The 25,380-nt window shown below is 35.0% G+C and overlaps 3 protein-coding genes and 1 long non-coding RNA gene across 5 annotated transcripts; 3 read left to right on the forward strand and 1 right to left on the reverse strand.

Annotated features, from left to right (window-relative positions):
- LOC109710316 (galactolipase DONGLE, chloroplastic-like) lies at nucleotides 2,212-3,480 on the forward strand. Its single transcript, XM_020232826.1, has one exon. The coding sequence runs from the start codon at nucleotides 2,212-2,214 to the stop codon at nucleotides 3,478-3,480; it is 1,269 nt and encodes a 422-aa protein (XP_020088415.1).
- Nucleotides 11,489-12,844, forward strand: LOC109710877 (zinc finger AN1 domain-containing stress-associated protein 15-like). The gene has a single exon (XM_020233666.1). It carries the CDS (start codon nucleotides 12,047-12,049, stop codon nucleotides 12,524-12,526), a length of 480 nt encoding a protein of 159 aa, XP_020089255.1. The 5' UTR covers nucleotides 11,489-12,046; the 3' UTR covers nucleotides 12,527-12,844.
- LOC109710996 lies at nucleotides 14,766-15,475 on the reverse strand. Its single transcript, XR_002216486.1, has 3 exons — nucleotides 15,337-15,475; nucleotides 15,106-15,197; nucleotides 14,766-14,993 (listed from the first exon to the last, which is right to left on the reverse strand). It is a non-coding gene; the product is annotated as an uncharacterized LOC109710996 (long non-coding RNA).
- Nucleotides 19,123-25,346, forward strand: LOC109710236 (phospholipase A(1) LCAT3-like). Of its 2 annotated transcripts, none has more exons than XM_020232735.1 (11): nucleotides 19,123-19,440; nucleotides 19,606-19,697; nucleotides 20,378-20,505; nucleotides 20,601-20,736; nucleotides 20,838-20,889; nucleotides 21,041-21,141; nucleotides 21,629-21,805; nucleotides 22,340-22,497; nucleotides 22,777-22,831; nucleotides 22,914-22,982; nucleotides 24,938-25,346. In XM_020232735.1, exons 1-11 carry the CDS (start codon nucleotides 19,203-19,205, stop codon nucleotides 25,127-25,129), a joined length of 1,398 nt encoding a protein of 465 aa, XP_020088324.1. In that variant the 5' UTR covers nucleotides 19,123-19,202; the 3' UTR covers nucleotides 25,130-25,346. The 2 variants fall into 2 exon arrangements, with proteins under 2 accessions (XP_020088324.1, XP_020088325.1); XM_020232736.1 differs by having other exon boundaries at nucleotides 19,125-19,440; nucleotides 22,929-22,982; nucleotides 24,938-25,339.

Consider the following 25,380-nt stretch of genomic DNA (forward strand, 5'->3'; position numbering starts at 1 on the left):
ACCCTATCTCCTTATGTAGGAAACCCAAAAAAAAAAAAAAAAAAAGCCTGTGACAAACATATAAACAGTACACTTTCTCTAACAATGCTAACCAAATAACATTTTATCAACCAATATTGTATCCTACAACAAGCCAAAAAAGCCTTTATAGGTTCAGAAATGCAAACCCACTAGTTCACAGCCTTGTGACTTGTGCACACTACTAATTAATTACATGCATGTACGGGGCTTTGCTCACTTTTCACTTCATTTATCGCGTATGTAACAATAACCCTATCTCCTTATATATGTTGGACACAAAAAGAGGTCGTGAGAAATATATAAACATGCACTTTCTATAATAATATTAATTAGTCAAATAATATTTTTTTATCAATCAATACTGTATCCTACAACACGCCAAAAGAATCTTTTGGTTCATAAATGCAAACTCGCTAGTTCGTAACCTTGTAACTTGTGCACAATACTACATATATGCATGCAAGGCTTCGCTCACAACTTTTGCCTTCATTTACTGCAACATATAACAATCTTATCTCCTTATTCTGTATCCAACTAAATCCAACTAACATTAGAATCGCAAACACTTTAAGTACCATATTTTCCGCCGCACACGCAAATAAACATATTGATTAAAAAGGGGACTGATCATCATATCTGATCTAACTTGCATCTGAATCCAAATATGTATTGAAATATGAAATTAAATTTTACTACTCGTCCCTCATTCAAATTAGGATTTGGATTGGAACCTCTAGTTACAGAATTTTTACATTGGAATAACACAACATCCAAATCCAAAATTAATTTTTTACATGATTTTAATATGTTCTCTCAATTTTCATGAATTTCACAAAATTTATATACATATATTAACAAATCCTGCTATCTAATTCGTGTCTGTGTCTTTTGTTTCTTTTTTCCGTAACAAAAAAAAAAAAAGCGTTATCCAATCCGTATACAATCAAGTGACACGTGGCAAACGGTATTGGGTGACCGGCCCGTTTCCTATTACATGGGGGAACACCGCATCCTCACATCGCGAATCGCGCGCGTACGAAAAGCCCCGTTGGAGCGAAAGCAACGGACACCGTCAGAGACCACCGCCAGCGTGATCGGACGGCCCAAATTTAAACTGGAGAGATCCAACGGTCCGTATGCTCCCACGTTGACCGTTGGGTGTTTGGGGTTGGGGGAGAGGGGGGTTGGGGGCGAGAAGAAAAGCGCGCGAAATGTCGGCGTTTTCATAACGAAATCTCCCGCAGTTCGTCAAAGAGTAGGGGGGGGGGGGGGAAATTTACCTATTAAACCCTTATACTCTCCCTTTATTGCAAATTGGTCCTTGTTCATTCGTACCCACAAATATTACAAGGTTCTGTATATATTATTGCATGCAGTGCGTTTTAGTACTGTGCGTTTTGTTCGATAAAATTTACCATTTTTCTAATTTTCAGATAAGACTAAGCATCTAAAGAGATGATAGTGTTCGATCCCTAGTAGAGAAACTCTGACTCGTCCTTTCCCTGCTCTCGCTCATTTTACTCTCGCTCATTTTACATCATCAGATAACGCAAAAAAGTTTATCGGGCAATGTATGAATAGTACTTACTTTTCGTGGCTAGGGACTGAAGTATAATAATATATGCACAAAGTTTGAGGACTAAAGTGCTTAATATCAGAATTTGACTATTGCTCATTGCACCATCCATACATCTGTTGCTTTACTGGTTTCGTATTCCCATGCACCCTCCCAACAAAGCAGCAACTATTATCCCAACTTATCAAAGAAGCGCTTTTGGAACCCAAACCTACTATTTTATTTTTTTATTTTTTTTATTTATTTAAGCCCTGCCAAATTTAATTTATGAGATCTCTTATATGATTAGTCAATTCCTCGCCAAACATGCAGCCCACTTCTTTATTATTTTCCCACCTCAGGTTTGTGACTCTTAAATCTTGTAAAATGAGGACTCAGTTGTGAAAAAATATTAATTAATTGATTGAGAATATTAATAATAAGTAATAGAGATACGTCCCCTGAACTCACCCCTTGTCTATAAATTCACAAACAAACCCCTTCATTTCTTTGCTCTCTAGCTCCCCCACCCTCTTCTAATGGCCACCACCATTCACCAAACTCTACCATGTTATTCTTATAACCAACCTGTTGTTGTTTCGCGTAAAATCCGACTGTGTCGGTTGTCGCGACCGATGCCGAGATGTGGGTCCTCCGCGGACCCGTCGTCGGCCCCTGTGGCGTCGAGAGCGGTGCAGTCGGTGGCCACGTCGATCGCGACATCGACGAAGCGGTTGCGAGATCAGGCGCAGTCGAGAAGTAGTAGTAGTAGTTCTTCGCTTGCGAGCATGTGGCGGGACGTCCAGGGTTCGAACAACTGGCGCGACCTCGTCAAGCCGCTGAATTCGATACTACGGGACGAGATCGTCCGGTACGGGGAGTTCGTCTCCGCGTGCTACAAGGCCTTCGACCTCGACTCGGCCTCGAAGCGGTACCTGAATTGCAAGTACGGCAAGCGGAGCATGTTCGAGGACGTCGGCATCGGGAATTGCGGATACGAGGTGACGAAATACATATACGCGGCGCCAGGGACCGAGACCCCCCGGTGGATCGGGTACGTCGCAGTGGCGTCAGACGAGGACGAGGTGCGGCGGCTCGGGCGGCGGGACGTGCTCGTGACGTTCCGCGGGACGGTGACGCGCGCGGAGTGGGCTGCGAACCTCATGAGCGCCCTCGCCCCCGCGCGACTCGACCCGCACGACCCCCGCCCCGACGTCAAGGTCGAGTCGGGCTTCCTCAGCCTCTACACCTCTGACGAAAGCGCTTCTCGGTTCAGCCAAGGGAGCTGCAGGGAGCAGCTCCTCGGCGAGCTCTCGCGGATCATCACCAAGCACAGAGACGAGGAGCTGAGCATCACGCTAGCAGGGCACAGCATGGGGAGCTCCCTAGCGCTCCTCTTCGGTTACGACATCGCGGAGCTCGGGCTCAACCGGTCGGGGCGAAAAAGTGCGATACCGACCACGGTGTACTCGTTCGCGGGGCCGCGCGTCGGGAACTTAGGGTTCAAGGAGAGGTGTGAGAGGCTTGGTGTTAAGGTGCTAAGAATAGTGAACATCCATGATCCAGTAACAAAGTTACCTGGGGTGTTCCTCAATGAGAATTTTAGGGTTTTGGGGGGGCCATGGAGTTGCTCATGCTATGCACATGTGGGGATTGAGTTAGCCCTAGATTTCTTCAAGGTGAGGAACCCAGCTTGTGTTCATGATTTGGAGACCTATATAAGACTACTAAAATGCCCTAAGTTGGGGAAAATTGAGAAGAATCATGGAGATCAATTTGGTAATTGGGGTTTAAATTTTATTCACAAGGCCAAGGAGTTGATGAGGAGGGAGAATTTTGATGCATGGGCATGGCAAGATGCGGCTAGGCAAGTTGGTAATTTGGTGCAATCTCTTGGGTTTTGAGGGTAATTAATTAGTTTAATACCGACCGGATCTAGAGCAAGTGACAAAGGACTTAGTGGTTGGTATCGGAGACCCAAATTCAAATCCTACTTGATTCACATTTCCAGCTAAGTTTATTTCTAAATGAAATAAACGAAGCTGGTAGCGTGCTAGCTATCTCTAAAAAAAAAAAAAAAAAGTTTAATATATAAATTAATACATATTTATATTTAATATATATAAGCAAGGCTCCTTGATTAATAGCTAAATTACAAATTGTTGCACAGAGAAAATTGTTCATAGAAAAAAATCAAAAAATTATCTCCATATCTCCATATCATTTTTTGAGAAATTCCATATCTCCATATCTTACTCTCAATATACAACAAATAGAATTGAGTCACTCCATCTATCTACACTTTAATTCATATATATATATATAATATATTATTATATAATATATATATATATATATATATATATATATATATATATATATATATTATATATAGACCCTTAACCCTCAAAAAATAAACAAGGATTCGTGGCTCATATATTCTCTCCCCTACTATTGCATGCATATATACAACTTTATCACATATATATATTATAATATATATTATTATATATATATATATATATATATATAGACCCTTGACCCTCAAAAAATAAACAAGGATTCGTGGCTCATATATTCTCTCCCCCTACTATGCATGCATATATATATATATATATATATATATATAATATATATATATTAAATATATATTATATATATATATATAATTATATATATATAGTAGGCCTTTCGTGCTTTCGAAGTACGGAGGCTTCCGTACTTGTAAGTTGTTTTGAATGAGAGGACATCCGATTCGACGATCGGCTCTGTTAGGCATAATCTATACTATTGGAACTATCTAGAGAACAAATTTTATAATTTTTCGACTTCATTTACCAAGCAATCAAAGGGTCTCAAAAATGACTATTTTAACGGCCGATGTGGCACGTTTTTAAGTTCAACGGTGTAGAAGTATTCAAATTATATGAAACTTTAATAGAAAATTCTACTTAACATCAATAGCAAGAACAATACTTCCGATTTGAAATTTGAGTCATTTATCACTTTTTTTATGATATTTTTATTTTCAGCCGTTCATTTTTAGGCTATTCGTTCACTAGGCAAACGAAGTCAAAAAATTATGAAATTTGGTTTCTAGATAGTTCCAATAACATAGATCATGTTTAACGAAACCGATCGCCTAATTAGACGTCCCATCATTGAAAACAACTTACAAACACCAAGGTCCTCGTACTTTCGAAAGCATAGAAGCCTAGCTATATATATATATATATATATACACCCTTAGCCCTCAAAAAATAAACAAGGATTCGTGGCTCATATATTCTCTCTCTCCCCCTACTATGCATATATATTTATATTTATAAATAAATATATTTTTCGAACTACTTTTAATGCACGCAATGACAAATGTTCTCCCGTTCATATTGTAAAGTAAGAGCAAGCCAAGTTGACCATCCTGAGTAAACGCTCAAAATGTTCTAATATATCCAAGGTGAAAGGATATACATAAACCAAGCTAATTATAAATTAAATTCATTAAATTTTAATTAATTTTAGTCACTTAAAAATTACTAAATTTAATAAACATATCTGCTAATAATAATTATTTATTACTCATTTAAAGGTATGAAAAGATGTCTAAAAGTGAATAATTAAACGAATGCCATGACTTTTAATTATAAGAAAGTTAAATATGTTCAACCTTAATAAAGGGGGTAGAAGCTATATATATATATATATATTAGGAGGAAGTAAAACCCTAAACTGAGGAAAAAGGAATTGAGAGGGGGAAGTGAGAAAGATGGCATTAGGTTTCGGGCGCCCGGAACAATTTTGTGTTCGAAAGTTCATAACTGGACACTCCAGCTGAGTTCTAGACGCACCCAAACACGTCCGCACAATTTTGGCCACCCCAATATTTACGCTGAACAACCGATCGTCCCTAGAGCAAGTGGTAAAGGGCTTGGTGGTTGGTACCCGAGACCCAAATTCGAATCCTAGTTGATTCACATTTTTCAGCTAAGTTTATTTCTAAATGAAATAAACGAAGCGGGTAGCATGCTACCTATCTCTCAAAAAAATATTTACGCTGAACAGTAGCCTGAGTTCTTGGGTTGAGCGTTCGAAAACATTTCCAAGCAACCAATTCTCCATCCAAAGATTTTGGACGCGCGTCTACAAGACAATTCGAACATCCGAATCACTGAAATTCTAAGCCGCTCAGTATTTTCGGACACCCGCAAGTGCTTCCGGGCGTCCGGATATCCACAGAAACTTTGGTTTCTGCAGAAACTAATTCCAAACTCTGTTTTCGTATCTGTTTCACGTCAAAATTGAACCAACTCAATTAGAAAACCACGGGCAAAACCATCTAAATATATAGTATATATCAAATATTATTTCATAATGAAACCTTACTAATTTGCACGGCCCCAGTATAATATACAAATCAAACTAATTAAAAAAATTAGATGGTAAATTAAAATTTTTAGAAGTTGGATAATCATTAATTTTCAAGCAAAGTTTAGGTCTGTTCTACAAACTTTCACCTTTTTCTTTGTTTGACCTTAGTTTCTCGTCGTAATGTATCTTTTATTAAAAAAAAAAAAGTTGAAAAGACCGTTAATTTTTGTTTTTTTTTAAAAAAAAAGTCTGATAAGACCCTTTTTGGATTTTCTTTTATGTTACTATTTTGCGCACGTACGGTTGAATATCTTATGTTCATACTTGTAAAGTAAATCCAAATTTGACCATCGCAAGTGAAATTCACAATGTTCAATCTCTAATTCAAGTTTATGAAAAGAATGGCATTGTCGCTGACTTTTATAATTATTTGGATTGCAAAGTTTGTAATTATTTGTATTTAATCTTATTTAATATTATCACAGTGTATCTTTATTGTATCTACTTAATTTGGTGCGCAAATTTTTCGCTATTCATATGTGCAGAAAATTTCTATGCAATATCGATCGCTCGAATTCAACATCTTATTGAACGTAGCTAGTATTATTTTTTGTAGAAAAATAGTTGGTAATGGCCTATTCATGGACAGATTATATAATCCAGCTCTAACAATTACAGATAAATTAATTAAAGAGTGTCATTTTGAATATATGGAATTTTAAATTTCTTATTTTTGACCATATATGAAAAGCAAGAAGAGTGCACAAAGTAGAGTAGTTGTTGTCATGTATATAGGATTCTGATTCAACCCAAAAACTTAGCTAAGTCAAATTTTAATCCAAAAGTGTGCATACCAAGTTTTCTATCTTAGGTTTTTTTTTTTTTTGTTTTTTTTGTTTTTTTTTTTATATCTTAGTTTTACTACTCTACCAAACAACTAATTATATAGTTCCACAAATGATTCCTCAAAAGTAGCTTCCTCCTTGAACAATTTCAAAAGTTGTGTGGGGATAATTCCCGACATATATAAAACTGCTTTATCTATCATTCATCACGTGACCAACGAAAATTTTAAAACTCTACAAATGGTGGAGGATTTACGCTCCGTTTAGAATTGTAATACAGTTTGAATAATACACACGTGTGGATTAATTTGAGTTCTAAGCCTCCCTACTCAAAATTAAAACCATGAAAAATTTAGTGAGATCCAAATCATAAAAATATGATGTAGATTATTTGAAAATATCATAAACATGTAACACATTACACCCAATAACTCCTTAGGGCCTTTTACATGAGACCCCTCAAACTTTGTTAGTGATTCATAAATGTAATGAAAAGCCCACTAAAACATGGACCACATTTTAATTACCAGATTCATGTTTTCCAAAACTAGGCCCACTGAATAAATTTGCCAGATGCATATATAAATGTATGCAGCATCTTTTTTCTTTTTTCTTTTTTAAGACTTGTAGTCCAAATATCAAATCAAATCAAATCAACTACTTTTAAAAAAATAATTTCAAAATTGGGCAAGTGCTATTTGGTTTGATGGTAGAAATTAAAATCACTAGTTGAATAAAAGGGATCCAATTCCTTAATTAAAATTCCTCTTCTACAAAAAGATTCTTATATATTCGGACTTGGATTTTGAGTTAGAAAATGCGAATTCAGACTTAGATTCACAGTTCTTCTTCGAATTCAGATTCAAAGTTTTGTTTATCTGAATCCAAAACTAGTTTTGATGCATTTTCAATTTGTGACATTCTTGGTGAGTCTATATATGACATTATGTGTTATTTTTAATTCTCAGTTTCTATTATTTTTCTAATTTATTTAAACTCTAAACATATATCGGCAAATCATTTTAGCTTTTAATTCTACATTAACTAAACATTCGATTCAAATGCGCATCCGTTTAATATCCGACCCGTTTCTAAATCTATTTTCATCATATATGAATTTGAATTTTAGCATCCGATCAATATTTAAATTTACGTACTATCTGATCTATATCTGACCCATTTTCATCCCTACATATATTACATATACATTAGCTGGAAACCATTCAACTAAGCAATAAAGAATGTAGAATTGGGCCCATTAGTACATGCTACTTCTTCTATCATTAATTATTTCATATAAAATAATCCACATATAAATTTCTAATAGTAACCATTTTAAAACAAGGAGCTTGCAAAATCATGATCCATATTTTAAAAAACGATAGAGCCAAAGTTTACTTCAATCAAAAGTGCAGTAGAAAAAAATGTTTGCCTCTGAGAAAATTTTAGTTCGCAGTATACATAATACTCTCCTCCTCTAAAAAAGTCGCTAATAAAAATAAAAAAAAATTAAATTATATAATTTTTTTTATAAATACTTATTTTTTTACTTTTCTTCCCTAATGTTCAAAAACTTGTAGTTTTACTTTCTCAACATTTTAAGTTGTTACATTTAGAGACCGTTTGGTTGCATGTAGTTGCAAACAACTGTATGTAAATGCAAATTTCGTGTTTGGTTTGATGTATTTAACTCCAACTGCTGCAGTAGGAGGTCCAACTGCAGCAGTTTGAACTACGGTCAAATTGGCCGCAGTTCCAACTACAGTAGTTGAAGAGAGTAACTTTAAATAAAAGGTATGCTTACCTTCTCAATATTTTTTAAACAAAAATTATTTTTCTTTTTTACATTGGAGGTTATCTCACCATCATATATATAAAATAATAAAATTTTAATAATTATTTCTCAACTGCATGCAACCAAACAAATTATTTATACTTGCAGCGCTTTCTACTACATCCAACCAAACATGATTCATGTAATTGTAATTGCTGTATTTCCAACTGCATGCGTCTCTAATTACACTGCATTTATAATTACATCTAACCAAACGGCCTCTTAGTCCTCTTCCGTCAAGGTTCTATCACTATTCTGTTCATTTGTTATAATTTATACCGAAATTGTTCTTCAAAATGATGTAAATATATTTTAAAAAATTCTTATAAAAAAGGTAAAGGTAATTTGGTCATTTTGCTATCACTATTAATGCCATACCCTCTGAAAGCTTTTTTAAAATTTTAAGGAAGCAAGATGCAAATTTTTAAAATTTAGCAAGAAAAAAATTTAAAAAAATATATTTATAAAGAAGTAAAGAGAATTTGGTCATTTTGCTCTCTCCATTAACGCCTGACCTCTTGAAAGTTTTTTTTGAAATTTTAAGGATGCAATATGCAAAATTTTAAAATTCGGCAAGAAAAAAAAAATTTTTAAAAATATTTATAAAGAGATTTTCTATATTTTAGCTAATAAAAAAATANCATTAACGCCTGACCTCTTGAAAGTTTTTTTTGAAATTTTAAGGATGCAATATGCAAAATTTTAAAATTCGGCAAGAAAAAAAAAATTTTTAAAAAAATTTATAAAAAAGAGATCTATATTTTAGCTAATAAAAAAATAAAATTATTTTGCAGCCAAAATTGATTTGGAAAAAAAAAAAAAAGAAGCTTATAGATGTGCAAGGCCGTACCAAAAATGTGGTGCATGGATGACGTGGTGAACCGGGTGCAGGCAATTTCTGCCCGGTAAAAGGATTACATGATGTGTGTGGGGTTGTGATATTTATTATCCCTGTGATCTCAATTTTGAGGTGGAAAGCCAACATAGCTAGCACCATCCCTATATTTTATTTATTTATTTATTTATTTATTTGTCCTCTAATCAATAAATATAGAGAGAGAGACACAGAGCAGGGCTACGTTATAATTTCTCTCTAATTTTTCCTTTCTATAATTCTAATCATCGATCAAAATTGATGAATAATTAGAAAATTAAGAATATAAGAGTTACTGTTCTCCTAATATCATCATTTTCAGCCGCATGATGATCCATCATCGTCTCACAGTATACTCTACTCCCAAATCGAAAAAAAAGTGTTAAAAATAAGATATATTGAAAATCCTATAAAAAACAAAATAAATATATTAATATTATATATGAGTAGCAAGCTGTTTATGCTTATTTTTTTTAAAAAAAAATCAACTAAAAATGTTAAATAATTAGATTTTCAAACGCAGAATTTCGAATATCAACTATTAAATTTGTAGACCGACCGTCCCTAGTGCAAGTGGCAAAAGACTTAATGGTTGGTACCCGAGATCTCAAGTTCGAAACCTAGTTGATTCGCATTTTCAGTTAAATTTATTTCTAAATAAAATAAACGAAGCGGGGTAGCATGCTATTTTTCTCTTGAAAAAAAAAAAAAAAGCCAACTATATTAAATATGATTGATAAAGTATATAAAAAATTTTGTTGTTGCGTTTATACGCAGCATAAAGACTTTTAGTTATGTTATTATTATCTTTATTTAAAATAATCGTAGCTAAATAAACTTATTCCAACTTAAGACCTGTTTAACACATGGTCGGCACGGACTTTAAAGCCATGCGAACGGTGATGGAACTAATACAAATTTAATAAAAATAGTCGCCAATGTGAGACTTTTTTTTATTTACAATTTCTCATATATTTGACACAAATTTTAAAGCTCCGTAAACACTAGATAAATTTTTCTATTTTTTTAGAATTTCTCAATCGGTATTTGTCCTAATCATTATTAAAATTCTCATCGGACGATTATCATTACATCTCTATTGAATAGAGCGTGGTTATATTGGATCTTATCGTTAATTTTAAAAAAAAATTATTTATGACTATGTAAATATAAATTTTAAATTTTTTCAAAAAAGGTCAATTTTTTTATTGGAAAGATAATATATTCTTGTGATTTTGATTTACCAAATATTAAATAACAACAAACACAAAAACAAAAACAAAAACAAAAACAAAAACAAAGCTGTTTACAACTGGACAAGGAGAGAACTAAACCACCTATTTAATGATATATTAATTAATATTATACAAGAAACAAAATATTATTTATTTACTGTCACTTGCCACCATTTATGGCACAATTAATGACCCTTAGATCTTAATCAAACGGCCAAACACCAATCATACAAACACCAATGCTAAGTAATTAATGGTCTAACTATGCTCCCACGTGGACCGTACTTTGCAGAGATTATTCCTTGGACCTTGTGCACCACGTCATCTATGGACCATCCAATCAGCTCAGGTCTATTCCACACTATCTCCACTAAAAATTCAATATAAACTAAATTTAAAGTCGCAATCTCAAGTTTCAAATTATAGTACAAACGGAAATTTAAAACCTCCGACTTTAAAATTTATTCTGAAATTTTATTTTTGTGATGGTATAATTTTTTAAATTTATATAATTTGCTTGGCTATCTAATAAGAAAAGTAATTCTGATGCTTTTTAACAAATATTTTATATTTATAATAAAATATTTATTTGCACAAAATACCTTATAATATGTGGAATCCTTTGAGGTGCACAGTTGACATGGTGAACCAGGTGCATATAAATTTTCATTTTTTATTTAACTATTTCTTTTTAAGATATTATTGTATAATTATCTTATTTAATGCTCCAAATTATTATTATTATTATTATATTATTATGGTTTCGAGCACCTCCACCAATACCCTCTCCTCAACCTTTCCCTTCTCATTTCACCTCGTCCTCTTCCTCATCTCCCATTCCCCAACCCCCCAATTCCCCACAATTTCTCGATCCAATCGATCGAGATCGGCCTGTTTAGAGACCAAATCTCGGTCGATTCGTCCCCAAACCCACCAATTTCTCCCCAGTTCCATGAATTTTTGATCGATTTTGGAGGAGGCTTCGCCCCTGTACGTGATTCCTCTTCGTTTTCATCTCGATATTTTTTGGGTTTTTCTTTCTTTTTTCCATAAAAAAGCTCTCATTTTTCTAATTTTTTAGCTCAAATCCTTGGTGGGTTCTCGATTTCTCTTCGTTTAATGGCGAAAAATCTCACCGTTTTCGATTCTTAAACCTCCTCTCCTCATTTTATCTTCGCCCTCGCGAAACCCTCCTCTTTTCCCCCTTTTTACCTCGTTATATTTCTATAATATTCCTTTTAATTTCATCTATCTTTGTATTTTTACCTTTTGATTCATCTCTAAATCAGAAAAAAGGTGAACAAATTTAAAAAAATGGCAGGGGAAAGGTGTAATCTTGATAAAGATGAGGCCGAGATCTTGAAACCTTCATCCTCTTCTTCTCCCTCTTCCTCTTCTTCTTCACCACCACCATCATCATCATCATCTTCTCCTCCTCTCTTCTTGAAGCCTCCCCAGGAATCCCCAGCTCAGCGGCCGGAGGCTTTGGCCACCGCCACCGCCGCCTCCGCAGCTGCCACCGAAGCCGTAGCAGCCGCTGTTTCCGCTGCCGCTGCAGCTCCGAAGCCCGATGAATTGCGGCTTCCGGCGGCGGCCCGATCCATCAGCAGGTGCTCCACCTGCAAGAAGAGGGTGGGGCTCACCGGGTTCCGGTGCCGGTGCGGCGAATTGTTCTGCGGCCGCCACCGCTATTCGGACACCCACGATTGCTCCTTCGATTATAAGGCCCTCGGAAGGGAGGAGATCATCAAGAATAACCCTGTTGTTAGGGCTTCTAAGATCATCAAGATCTAAGGTCTTTTTGGATTCTTTCGGGCTCTGCTCGAATGATTTAGTTTGGTTCTAAGGAGCACTAATTGAATTGTGTTTAATCTATTTTTAAGTTATAGTGGACCTTTATGTTGTAATTTTTAGCTTTTAAAGTGCTTTGCTTATGCTTGATGCTTAATTATGATAGTTCATATAAAATTTCATGGTATTAAGATGGCGTAGTTGTCGGGATAATTTAGCTAGGTCTTTTGTATTTTTAGCTTTGCTTGAATCATTTAGTGTGGTTCTGTGGAGCTCCAACTGAATTGAGTTATCTATTTTTGAGTTGTTAGTTGATCTTTATGTTGTAATTTTTAGCTTTTAAAGTGCTTTGCTATGCTTGATGCTTAAAATATGGTAGCTCATATGAAATCTCATGGTGTTTAGATGGCATAGCTTTTGCGATAATTTAGCTACTTCTTTTAACTTTTTAGCTCGCTTAAATATAGTAGTCCATGTGAAATCTAATGGAGTTTTGATGGAATAGCTTTGGAGATAGTTTAGCTAGTCTTTTACCTCTGAGCTTTGGTTCAATGATTTAGTTTTTGGTACTATGGTGCTAATCTATTTTGAAGCTATAGTGGAATTTTGTGCTGTAATTTTCAGCTATTAGAGTGCTTTGCTATGCTTGATGCTTAAAATATGATAGCTCATATGAAATCTCAAAATCTGAGATAATTTACTTAGTCTTTTTCATTTCGTAGGCTTTGGCTGGATCATTTAGTTTTGTTCTATGAATCTGTAATTGAATTGGATTCAATCGAGTGGACTTTTATGTTGTAATTTGTAGCTTACAAGTGTTTAGCTATGCATGATGCTTAACATATGGTAGCTCATATGAAACTCTCATGGTGTTTAGATGGCATTCCTTTTGGGACTACTTGGGTTTATGGAATAGAATTTTTGTTGCATTTTTTTCAAAAAAATCTTGTTTGGCATTGAATTATTTCATGTGTCTGTGTTGGCTACTTGCTTTGCAGAGGCTCAGCTTTATGCTGTGAGGAGAAAACGAATTAACTTCGATGTGGAGGGCCCCTTATGTATTTTGGTGTTTTGCTCTTCCCTTCTATCTTTATCTTTGGATTCTCTCTTCGCATCTGAAATGGTCTCTAATGATGCCTAACTATCAATGTTTCTAGCTCATAATAACTCAAAAAGTTTCTGTTTTTTTTTCTGCAGGCGGAATTACATTAACACCACTGTTCGCTAGTGTAGAATTACGAATTTGCCTTTTATGAGAAGGTTATAGATTGATATGCATTTCTTAAATTCCTTCAATTTGCCATGATCTATTTTAGGTATACTGTTGTTGTTAGTATGAGAAGCTTGCTTGCTGTATATCAAGTTCCATACCTGTCCTTCTATTTCGGATAAATTTGATTCTGTAGTGAAGATATTAGATCCTTTTCTGTTTCCAGGACTCTCCTATGCTTCTCTGAACTTGCCTCTTTTGGGCTCCAAATTTAGGAACTCAGCTGCTACTGCTACTGCTGCTGCTGCTAATTCAGCAATCAGTATTAACTAGCTCAGCGAAACTAATCGCAGGAGCTTGCGAGAGAGCTGCTCGAAGAAGCACTACCAGAAACTTCAATTTGAATCTTCCGCTTTTATGGTGTAGTTCTATGCATGTATCTGCTACTGCTTTTCAGAATAAAGGAACTCTCTTCAAAGCTAAAGTAATGAGTTATTTTGTATGCTACTTTGGCTTAAAATACATGATGATTCTTACAGCTTGTTTTATTCTGGCTGATATGATCTAGCTCTTTTATTGTTCTTAAAAAGAAAAAATCTCTCTCTCTCTCTCTCTCTCTTTTTTCTCTCTTTCAGGCAACAGTTGATTCCACCGAAAGGCAATAGGGATAGGTTTGCTGCTTTTGTGCATCATATTGGCGATGGCAGTGAACTTTTTAGATGCTTTTGCGTTCAGTGCTTTTGTCTTTTCTCCTCTTTTGAAGGGGGAACATATGTTGCTGTGCTGTTGCGAATGGTGAACTCTCCCTTTCGCCCCACAATTGGTCTGTGCTGTTGGGTGGCTCTGAAGAATGTGGAAGGCCACCGTATAAAGGGCCTATTTATTACGTTGGTTGAAACAGCTCATTGGTGCCAGTAGCTGAAGCATGACTCGAACCCTTTATTTCTCTCTCTCTCTCTCTCTCTCTCTCTCTCTCTCAAATGGCCAGGATACTTGCAATGGATCATACTTGGCAAGGGAAGAAATATGAGAATGGGATAAACAGGGGAACGAAATAATAACAAGATTAATAATGAAAAAATAAAAATCAATTGCCAACAATGACTAGTAACCACGCGAAAAAGAAGAACACTTACAAAGTGGAAAATATAACATATACATTCAGGCATAAACCGAACATTGGAAGCTTCACCCCAAATCAGAAAGTACAAACCAATGTAAAGCAGTTCTAACTGATGTGTTTCCAACTTTCCTAGTTGCCTGCAAAATGGAATACATATTTAGACGTGAAAATATTTAGATAGGAATTTTCCTCATGACTTGTTTATTCACCATTGGAAAGAGAATTTACAGAAAAAGTAGCATCACTTACTCAAAATTTGGTCTATGATGCAAATAGGCACACCAAGAACGGTAGTTCCCAAAAACTTTGTCCATCAAGTGCTTTACAGTGCCAACATCCAGCTGTAAATCAATGCGAACTTAGAAAAGTATTCTTTCCTTTCGATAGATTTACTTAATCGAAGCTTCAAAACCATGCGAGTAACAGAAAGAAGATGTTTAATAATATACTGAGATATACCATGGAATGAAATTGCATTACCAGGGAATGGTTAGGATGATGCCTCGCATTAATATTTGCAAGTAGCAAAATCAAGTGCTCCTTTTGATTCTCCACATTCCCTTTCTTCATAATAACAAGATAAAAATAATAAAACAAGATATTGATTTATTTTATCATTCAAATATTTAAGTTATTTGTTTCTGCNCGTAGGGTAAATGATACCGAAAATTATAAAATTTAATTTCTAGAAGTTTTAAGTGCTCTAGATAATATTTAACGGTATGAATCGTCGATTCGAAAGCTCTATCGTCGAAAACAACTTATGAGTACGAAGTCGATCGTACTCATAAGAGTATAATAGCCGGACTCTATCTATATATAGAGAGAGAGTCCGGCCACTATACTTTTATGAATATAGAGCCTATTGTACTCATAAGTTTTTTACCGTTAAATCTACCCTTTAATCATTTTTACCCGTTAAATTATATTATTCAACCAACCATACACTCAACCCTAGGGGGGCCACTATCAAACATCTGAACGGTCGAAAACTTATGAGTACAAAGGGCTCTATATTCATATGAGTATAGTAGCCCCAGCCTATATATATATATATATATATATATATATATATATATATATAGTTCGGCTATGCTGTTTTTGAAAGCATCATGCATTTGATATTTGTAACTTTTTCACCGTTAAATTTATTTCTTTGATTAATTTCACCCATGAGATTATGTTATTCCACCAGCAATCCACTCAACCCTAGTAGAAGAACTATAAGCACCAATAATTTGGTGCTATTAATAGTATTCCAGTTTAATTCTTTATATACACATATAAATATTTTTTTTTACTTAAGAATCTGCTTTGAAGATTGGGTATTTGAATCCATGACCGATACTGCTAAACATGATGTAAAAAATTTAAAAGATTTAGAAATCAAATTTCGGCATTTTTTTTTTTTTTGTACTTGCAATCAAGTGCATCAAATGATTACAAAGTGAAGGGTGAAAAATGAATAACATATTGAAAATAATGGTTAGGATTTTCTAGTTGGAGGTCAGAGATGTTGAATGTGATATAGATAATAATTTTTTTTTTATTTCAAAAATTTAGCGTATTTAGATTGTTCTGTACCATTTTATAAGTAAACGGCTTACAAAAATCGTCCAAAGTTATCTATGATGAATTCCCTAGATCATTTAAGCAAATGGTCTTAGAATATTTCGAAATTCAATTTGTAGACACCATCCCCAGAGCAAGTGGCAAAGGGCTTGATGGTTGGTACCTGAGACCCAAGTTCGAATCCTAGTTGATTCATATTTTCAGCTAAGTTTATTTCTAAATGAAATAAACGAAGCGGGTAGCGTGTTACCTNTTTTTCTCTAATAGAGCATTGCAGAAGAGAAGCCGCAAAAAAATTAAAAATTATTTTGGGTATGCTATTGCTGGTTGGGTTGGTAAATTCACTAATTTTATGGTCCATAAACTCTCTAGAGGGGCCTGATTTATGTCCATACACTGAATTCATGTGTGATGAAATGAATGATTGTGACCCTATGAAGAAAAATCTTATATATATGCATCATTTTTCCACTTAGTTAAAAAAATAATTAAATTTTATGAACACAACCATAGTTAGGGACAAAATTTAATAAACTAAATTTCAACTTACAATGAAAAAAAATAAATAAATAAACGAAACTCAAACTATAGGAACTAAAAATCATGACAATCAAAACTCTGAGGCCGAGAAATTAAACTTTGAGAAAGATTTTAGTCGCCCTGACAATTTTTATTGTTCTAATTTTATTTGCTAAAAGGTGATTAAATTTAAATACGTAATTTTAGTTGACTAAAATTACTCAATTCCTAAATATAGCAACATCACATTGCAAATATTCCAAAAAGTTAATTAGTGATGGATTATACCTTGCTTGCGTATTATCATATTATACGAAGCTCCTTTGCTCTACATTTTATATACGGGAGACCGCATATTCTCCGCGCATGTACAAGCGTACGTTTGCTCGTGGATATCCACCGTCGATCCTTAACGAACGGTTGTGATCGAGTTGAACGTCGATTGTTGGAAGGTTAATAGTACGCGTCCGCATGCGCCACCGTCCGTACAAAGGGTCCGGTCCTGTTGTCCGGACCCACCGTTTCTCCGCCCCATACACGTGCGCCACGTTTACACGAATTTGTCTCACTGGACCCTGTGCACCACGTCAGCAGGAAAATAAAATTTACTTTTACCCTTTAAACGAGACATTAACATGTAATGTAAATTATTTTATTGAGGCTTAAGTAATACTATACTACACCATACCATTTTTGTAAAAAAAATGGTTCTACTTAAATATATTTTTTCAATCCCAACGTTATAAGAAATAAGTCTATAATTTTAAATAAAAATTGTTGAGCATATATTCAGCTTATTTTGATATTAAAAATTAACAAAATATATAAAAATAATAAAAAAAGTTATTGAAAATAATATGATGAAAGTTTTCAATGAATCTATTATAGATATTAAATTTATATTTTTTCAGTATTTAATTTGTGTCTTTTAATAAATTGATTAGATTTTTTCTAAAATAATAGATTTATTATATAATTCGAATGTAGAGATTGACGAGAAATATAAAAGTTTAGTGATATGTATGACTAAAGAAAATAAAAGGGAATAAACCAAAAATACAATATAGAGATTAATCAATATAATAATATAATAATATTTTTTTAAAAATATAATATATCAAATAAAAATAATACTAAATTATATTGTAAGTTGAGTGTAATTATGCATTTGATTTAATATTAAACTCCAAATTATTTATATGTAAGAGATAATGTATTGGAGACGGAGAGTTCATTTGTTTGCTGTAATTTATTCAATAATATTTGGATAAATAAAAAAAAGGAAAAATAAGATTCTATATCTTATGAATGCTTTACTTTGGTACTTTTAATTTTACTGCAAAAAAGATATTCACATAATTTGTCACAGTCCCTTTTTTTAATAATTATTACACTATACTAATAGTTTATTGTATTCTCCATAAATGAGCGAAATATGCCCTTGTTATCTAAAAATCATGCGATTTTAAAATCTAGTACCTTAAAAGATTTATTATTTATATTTTTAAAGATTACGATTTTAAGTATGGAGATTCTTTAAGCAGTGTGAACCACATAATATATTAAAATTTTAAATTTCACCTTATATTACTAAGATTATTTTATTTACGTAGTTCCGTTTTTAGCCTCAAAACAACACTATCAAATTGTGGGACCCACATGTCAGTCTCATATATATTATATTATATCCTACCACGATTCCTATGCGACAAGGATACACCGCCGCATTATGCGGCGTCCACATTATCCCCTCAGAAATGGGCAAAAGAACCTTATCTGCCGTTCACGCCGTTTGAGATTCGTGCTTTTTATTTGATGGACGGAGATAGGCCCCCCTCACGCTGGGACCCACCGTACCCTCAAAATCATCACAGCTCCCGCGCCATCCTACGGTTAGTATCCGTCGGCGTTACGCTGTACCGTACTCCGCTCGCCCGTACATCACCGGGGGCATTATTTCCTGATCAGAGTGCACCGTGCATCCTGTGCACCGTTAATTTACAACCGTCTATCTCCAGAGGCCCTTCACACTGGACCGTTCAAATAACTTTCCGTACTTAGTAGGGACGTGAATGGGATGATGTACGGATGCACCTGATCCACGCAAAGCTTCACCTAGATCTGTACCTCGTTGAGAGGCGCAGTTATTCCGAAGCTTCTCCATCTCCATCCCATCCACATTTATACTCTCCTCTCTCTTTTCATCGCGGTCTCATGTCCACTTTCTCTCTCCTCGTCTCCATCTCCACCCGTGGATGTTCGGCGACTGCGGCCTCCGGATCCCCTGGCTCCGTCGCCGGCGCCGGAGGAGGCGGAGCGGCGGCGGAGGTGGGGCGGGGGTGGAGCCGGTGTTGCTGGTGTCGGGAATGGGGGGATCGATCCTGAACGCGCGGAGCAAGAGGAGCAAGCGCGAGCTCCGGGCGTGGGTTAGGGTTTTCCTCGCCAATCTCGAGTTCAAGAAGTACCTCTGGTCCATGTACAACGCCGACACCGGTGAGTAGCGCCCGCGCCCTAGGGTTTAATCGCATGTTCTCCGGTGATCGGAGTGGTCGTACTTGTAGTTTGATTTCGTTGCAAGAGGTAGTAGTGCCTTGAATTGGGGGAATGGGGGAATTGGGATTTGTGTTTGTTGTAGTTTGTGAGAGATTGGTTTGGCAGGGTATACGGAGCCTCTTGATTCCGATGTTGAGATCTGCGTACCGGAGGATGAGTATGGGTTGCAGGCGATCGATATTTTGGATCCTTCATGGGTAAGTTGGGTGTTAATGACTGAAATGAACTGGAATTTACCATTTCTATTGTGTTGTTCTAATTGCTGCAGTAGTTTAATATTAGTACTGATACTTGTAGTGGACGAAGATGGTAGATGCGTGCACCTGATAATTGAAATGAAAAGAACAACCAATTTGATCATTAACCATCTAGACTCATTGAGTAAAGCATCACTAATTTTATTTCTGGTCTTATACTAGCTCAGCGAATTAAAACATCTTGATCTGCCATACTTGTAGCATCAGAACCAGTACAAATGAATATAGTAAACTAGTGCTGTTCTGTTCCCTCCTCAACTATCCTTTTTCTCAAACATGATCATGTATAAATAGCTGCATTGTGATTCCATAAAAATGCTATAGTTCTTAATTAAATTTGTAAAGTTTTACCACCGCTCATTTTAGTTAATATTGCCACTATTTTAATAGCTAGTAGTTTGTAACCATTTGGAGAATTTTAAATTGCATATTCTGTGTTCTTATCTGTTGTAAATAAAGGATTTCTTATGGCTACTATACATAGGAACTATGCAATCCTGCCAATCTGATTTTCTGATTTGTTGTTTTCTCAAAAAGATAAAAAATAAGAAGTACACTAATGTTTTTTTGTGATCTGATCCCTTTTCCTGTATACTCTTTCTATGCTTCTGATATTTCAGTGGGTAAAACTTCTGCGTGTGACTGATGTTTATCACTTCCACGATATGATTGATATGCTGGTTGAATGTGGATATGAAAAAGGAACAACATTATTTGGATATGGTTATGACTTTCGTCAGAGCAGTAGGTAAGGTGTAGAGCAATTTAATCTTGGCTCTTCAACAGATTGTTTTCCCCTCGTGGTTCTGGCATGGATTGTTCATTTTTTGTGTTATTCGGCAGAATAGAGAAAACGATGATGGGACTGAAAGAAAAACTTGAGACCGCATATAAGGCTTCGGGAGGGCAAAAAGTTAATGTAATCTCACATTCCATGGGTGGTTTGCTTGTCCGATGCTTCATGTCACTTCATAATGATGTATGTATCTCTTTTGTTCTATGTTCCCATTAAATTATAACATTTCTTTTTCTTTGATCTATAGTTACTATGAAGAGCAGCTTCGTTATGACTTTTCTCAGGTGTTTGCAATGTATGTAAACAAGTGGATTTGCATTGCGTGCCCTTTCCAAGGTAATAAATTTGATTGAGGGAATTTCATCTGTTATATCAATCAGTCAAGGCCTTCTGCTATAATTCAATGCTTTACAAGTTTACTTTTGTTTTGTTTTGTTTTTTTCTTTTGGGAATAAGCCCTTTTGAATCATATATTGTTGATCAATAGGTGCCCCAGGATGTATCAATGATTCTCTTTTAACGGGGTTGCAGTTTGTTTATGGTTTTGAAAGCTTCTTCTTCGTTTCCAGATGGAATATGCACCAACTGGTAATTTCTTCACATTATTGTCTTAGGGCTTAGGCAGTAGACTGTTTGATTCTCATGATGTTGTATGAGTAACCCATTTATAGTGCAGTAATATTGTTAAATGACTAGATATGCGACGTATTCATATTTCCATTTTTTCATCAGCATTGCTGGATTCCTTTAAAATTCTGTTGGGTGAAGCAATTACTTAGCTAATTTGCTAAAATTGTGTAGCGAGTATATTTGCATATGTCATCCTCTCTGTAACTTCACCATTTCATGCTTTCATGGAACCGTTAGTCCTGTAATTTTTTTTTCCCTTTCGTATTTTAGGATTTTCCTGTCAATCTCTGCATCTTAGAATCGTTGATAACTAATTCGGCCCATTCGTATTCTTACTAAAAGCTTGTATAATTTGAGTATAAGCTCCTTGCTTTTTGAGAAAGAAGATCAGAAACTTCGCTTGCTTTCATTTTTCTTATTTAGTTCATTATTTTCTGATGTGTAGCTGGTCGAATGTCCATCTATATATGAAATGCTGCCATATTCAAACTTCAAGTGGAATCAACAACCGCTGGTTCAAGTTTGGCGGAAGCTGTCTGGAGAGAATGAAGAAGTCAAGTTGCAAGAATATGATGCAACTAATTGTGTTTCTTTGTTTGAAGAAGCTTTAAGAGATAACAAGGTTCTTGTACTTAAACTCTTTAATTTAGATATTTATCTTAAGTTAAACTCTTCAGTTTAGATATTTATTTTGACTTTCTTCTTTTCCTTCAAAATTACATGTTGTGAGAGTTGAATTTGCTCATTCAACATATTTTTCAGCTTATGATAATCTCAACATAAATTTCTGATCATATTAACTTCTAAATTTTGTCGGCTATTTTAATGAAACCCAATATTGTTGCAAGCAGTACTGAGGTACTTGGTATTTGGACAGTTAAAAATGTTATATCAAACTAATTCAATTACTGACTGTACCTAGCGTTGTTGGCTAAGGAGTAAGGGCTTGATGGTTGGTAACCCGAGGTCCCAACTTCGAAGCTTAGTTGTTTTTCATTTCTAGCGGAGTTCATTTCTAAAAAAATGAACGAAGCGGGTAGCTTGCTACCTTTCTCTCTCACAAAAAAAAAAAAAAAAAAAAAAAAAAAAAAACAACGCAAGTAATAATAAACTTTTTATTTGATATATGTGACCATATTTCGCTTTCTATGTACAGCTGGATTACAATGGAAAGTCAATCCCTCTTCCGTTCAATTATTCAATTTTCAAATGGGCAACTGATACTCGCCAAATTCTTGACAATGCTCAATTACCAAGTGCTGTCAGCTTCTACAATATATATGGAATTTCATTGGATACTCCATATAATGTCTGGTGAGGAATTCGTAATATTTTGTTTCTCTGATATCCTGGTAAAATAATTACTTCTAATTTTCATCAAAGGTCTGTATTCCATTTTGGCATTGTTTTTCAAGGAATATTTCAACAGATTTTGAAGGCTTGACATTCATGTTATGTATCAACCTTGCGGTGCATATACTTGCATCCTTTACAAGAGCCCTTTGATTATCATCTTTAGGTTGCCAAATTTCATGCGAAATATGTTCAATTTCAAACATAACATTTTGACATGCTTTTGATTGTTAACTGCAGTTACGGCTCTGAAAGCTCTCCTATTGGGGATTTATCAGAAATATGCCACACAATGGTATTATTATGAACATAAATTCTCTTGTATATGTATCTGCTATTACATCCACTTATAAACTGCGGAAGTTGATGATGTCTAGATGGTGCATTTTCAGCCTCAGTATGAATATGTGGACGGAGATGGCACTGTTCCTACTGAATCAGCTAAGGTAATTATTTATGACTCTGATATATGACAACGGATTACGTTTTGATCTGCAATTATGGAGAAACCGCACCACTATTGTTGTTACATTGCGGAGGTAGCAGGATGAGGCAGCATCTTACATACCATAAAATGATTGTAGGCTCAAAACTGATTCATTAGATAGCTTCCCGAAATGCCTAAATTAAGGTATCATTAGAGGAGGGGAAAAAAAAGATGCCATTCTCGATAACCATTATAAGTTGCAGATTATTCTCTTGATAGCACTCAGGTTGTGGATAACGTAGAGTAGCGTCTGCTATTGTAGTATCAGAGGATAAATACGAATACAATTAGGAATATGGATGCTTTAGTAGTTTCTTGTGAGCTATAGCGCTTGCTATCCACTATCAAATCCCACACTTGCTATGTGCTCACTGCGCACGACTTTTATATATATATATATATATATATATATATATATATAGAGTCCGGCTACTATACTCTTATGAATACGATCGCTTTCGTACTCATAAGTTGTTTTCGATGATAAAGCTTCCGAATCNATATATATATATAGAGTCCGGCTACTATACTCTTATGAATACGATCGCTTTCGTACTCATAAGTTGTTTTCGATGATAAAGCTTCCGAATCAATGATCCATACCGTTAAACGTTATCTAGAGCATTTAAAATTTTTAGAAATCAAATTTTATAATTTTTCGATATCATTTACCTTACGATCAAAAGCTCACAAAATTGATAATTTTTAACGGCCAGTATGAGATATTTACTAGTTTAACGGTGAAAAAGAATCGAAATTGGTTGAATTTTTAATAGAAAATTCTATTCACTATCTAAATAAAAATCAATAACTCCGATCTTAAATTGAAGGATTCGATCATCCATTTTTAGGATGTCGTTCGATTTTAACCGTTCATTTTATACCCGCTTGATGGACTTTCTAATGATTTTGAAAAATTAGAAAATTTATTTCTAGAAGTTTTAAATACTCTAAATCATATTTAACGGTGTGATCGTCGATTTAAAAACTCCAATATCGAAAACAACTTATGAGTACGAAGAGCTCGATACTCATAAGAGTATAGTAGCCCTAGGGATGTCAATGGGTATGGATACCTGAAATTTTATCCGAACCCAAACCCGAATGAAACGGATATATTCGATGGATATGGATATGGATATAAAAAATAAAAATCCGACGGATATGGATTCGGATATGGAATTTGATTGTACCCAACCCGAACCCGAACCCGACCCGAACCCGAATTTATTTTGTATTATATATATATATATATAAATTTGATGTTATATTTGAAATTGTATTTTAAAATTTTAAATTTAATATAATATATTTTGAAATATTGAAAAAAGAAATAATTGTTTCGGGTTCAAATTTTCGGGTTCGGGTTCGGATTTCGGATTTTTGGTCGGGTTCGGGTTTGGATATGGATTTTTAAAATCCGTCGGGTTCGGGTCTCGGGTTCGGAGTCGGGTTCGGGTTCGGGTTTTTAAAAATCCGCCCCGAATCCGACCTGTTGACATCTCTAAGTAGCCCTACTCTCTCTCTCTCTCTCTATACATATATATATATATATATATATATATGGAGAAAGGGCACGACTTACATCTTGTAACCTTGATAGTACGACATTTGCACTTCTTTCCCCGCTACTACAACTGCCCCCATTAGAGCAAATTTCTGTTCCCTGCTGTTCAAGCTCTTTCGTCGTCGACATCAAAGTTTGTCAAAATAGAGATGTTAAAGATAAATCCGAATTTGTTTTCTTGTGGCTTTCAAACTCTTTGGTCAAATCCCCTCTCTCTCTCTCTCTCTCTCTCTCTCTCTTGGTACATGGGCTCTTCACGCATTAGGCTCACAACTCCAAACATTAGCAAATATCCTTTTATTCGCTTTCTTGGCACACATTCCTTACCTCTTTTCTCATTTTTATAGGCTGATGGATTCGCAGCAACTGCAAGAGTTGGTATTAAAGCCAGCCACCGAGGGCTACTGAACGATGAGAGAGTGTTTCAACTTCTGAAGCAATGGTTGGGTGCGGGCGAGAAGTCGCGGCAACAACCAATGTCGACTTCGAAAGTGATGGACTTCTCTCAGGAGTCGATTCCTTTTCAAATGGCTCCATAGAATGTTATATGCAAGACCATTTTACATAACTTTTTTTGTTCTTTCTTACTTTCTCCTCTACACAATGGGATAAAGAGGGGTTGTGTGTTAGTTTCTTTTCACTCAAAAAGTTCATCAAACCACATTCTCTAGTTTGGGAAGGAAACATACAATCAAAAGAAAATTGTTTCATTTGAAAGAGAATTTGACTTCACAGATTACAAATTAAAATTCGAAATTATGTGTGTGTTAACTGTTGCATCTTTGCAGCA

The sequence above is a fragment of the Ananas comosus genome, linkage group 5 (genome assembly GCF_001540865.1).
Source record: "Ananas comosus cultivar F153 linkage group 5, ASM154086v1, whole genome shotgun sequence".
Lineage (NCBI taxonomy): Eukaryota > Viridiplantae > Streptophyta > Magnoliopsida > Poales > Bromeliaceae > Ananas > Ananas comosus.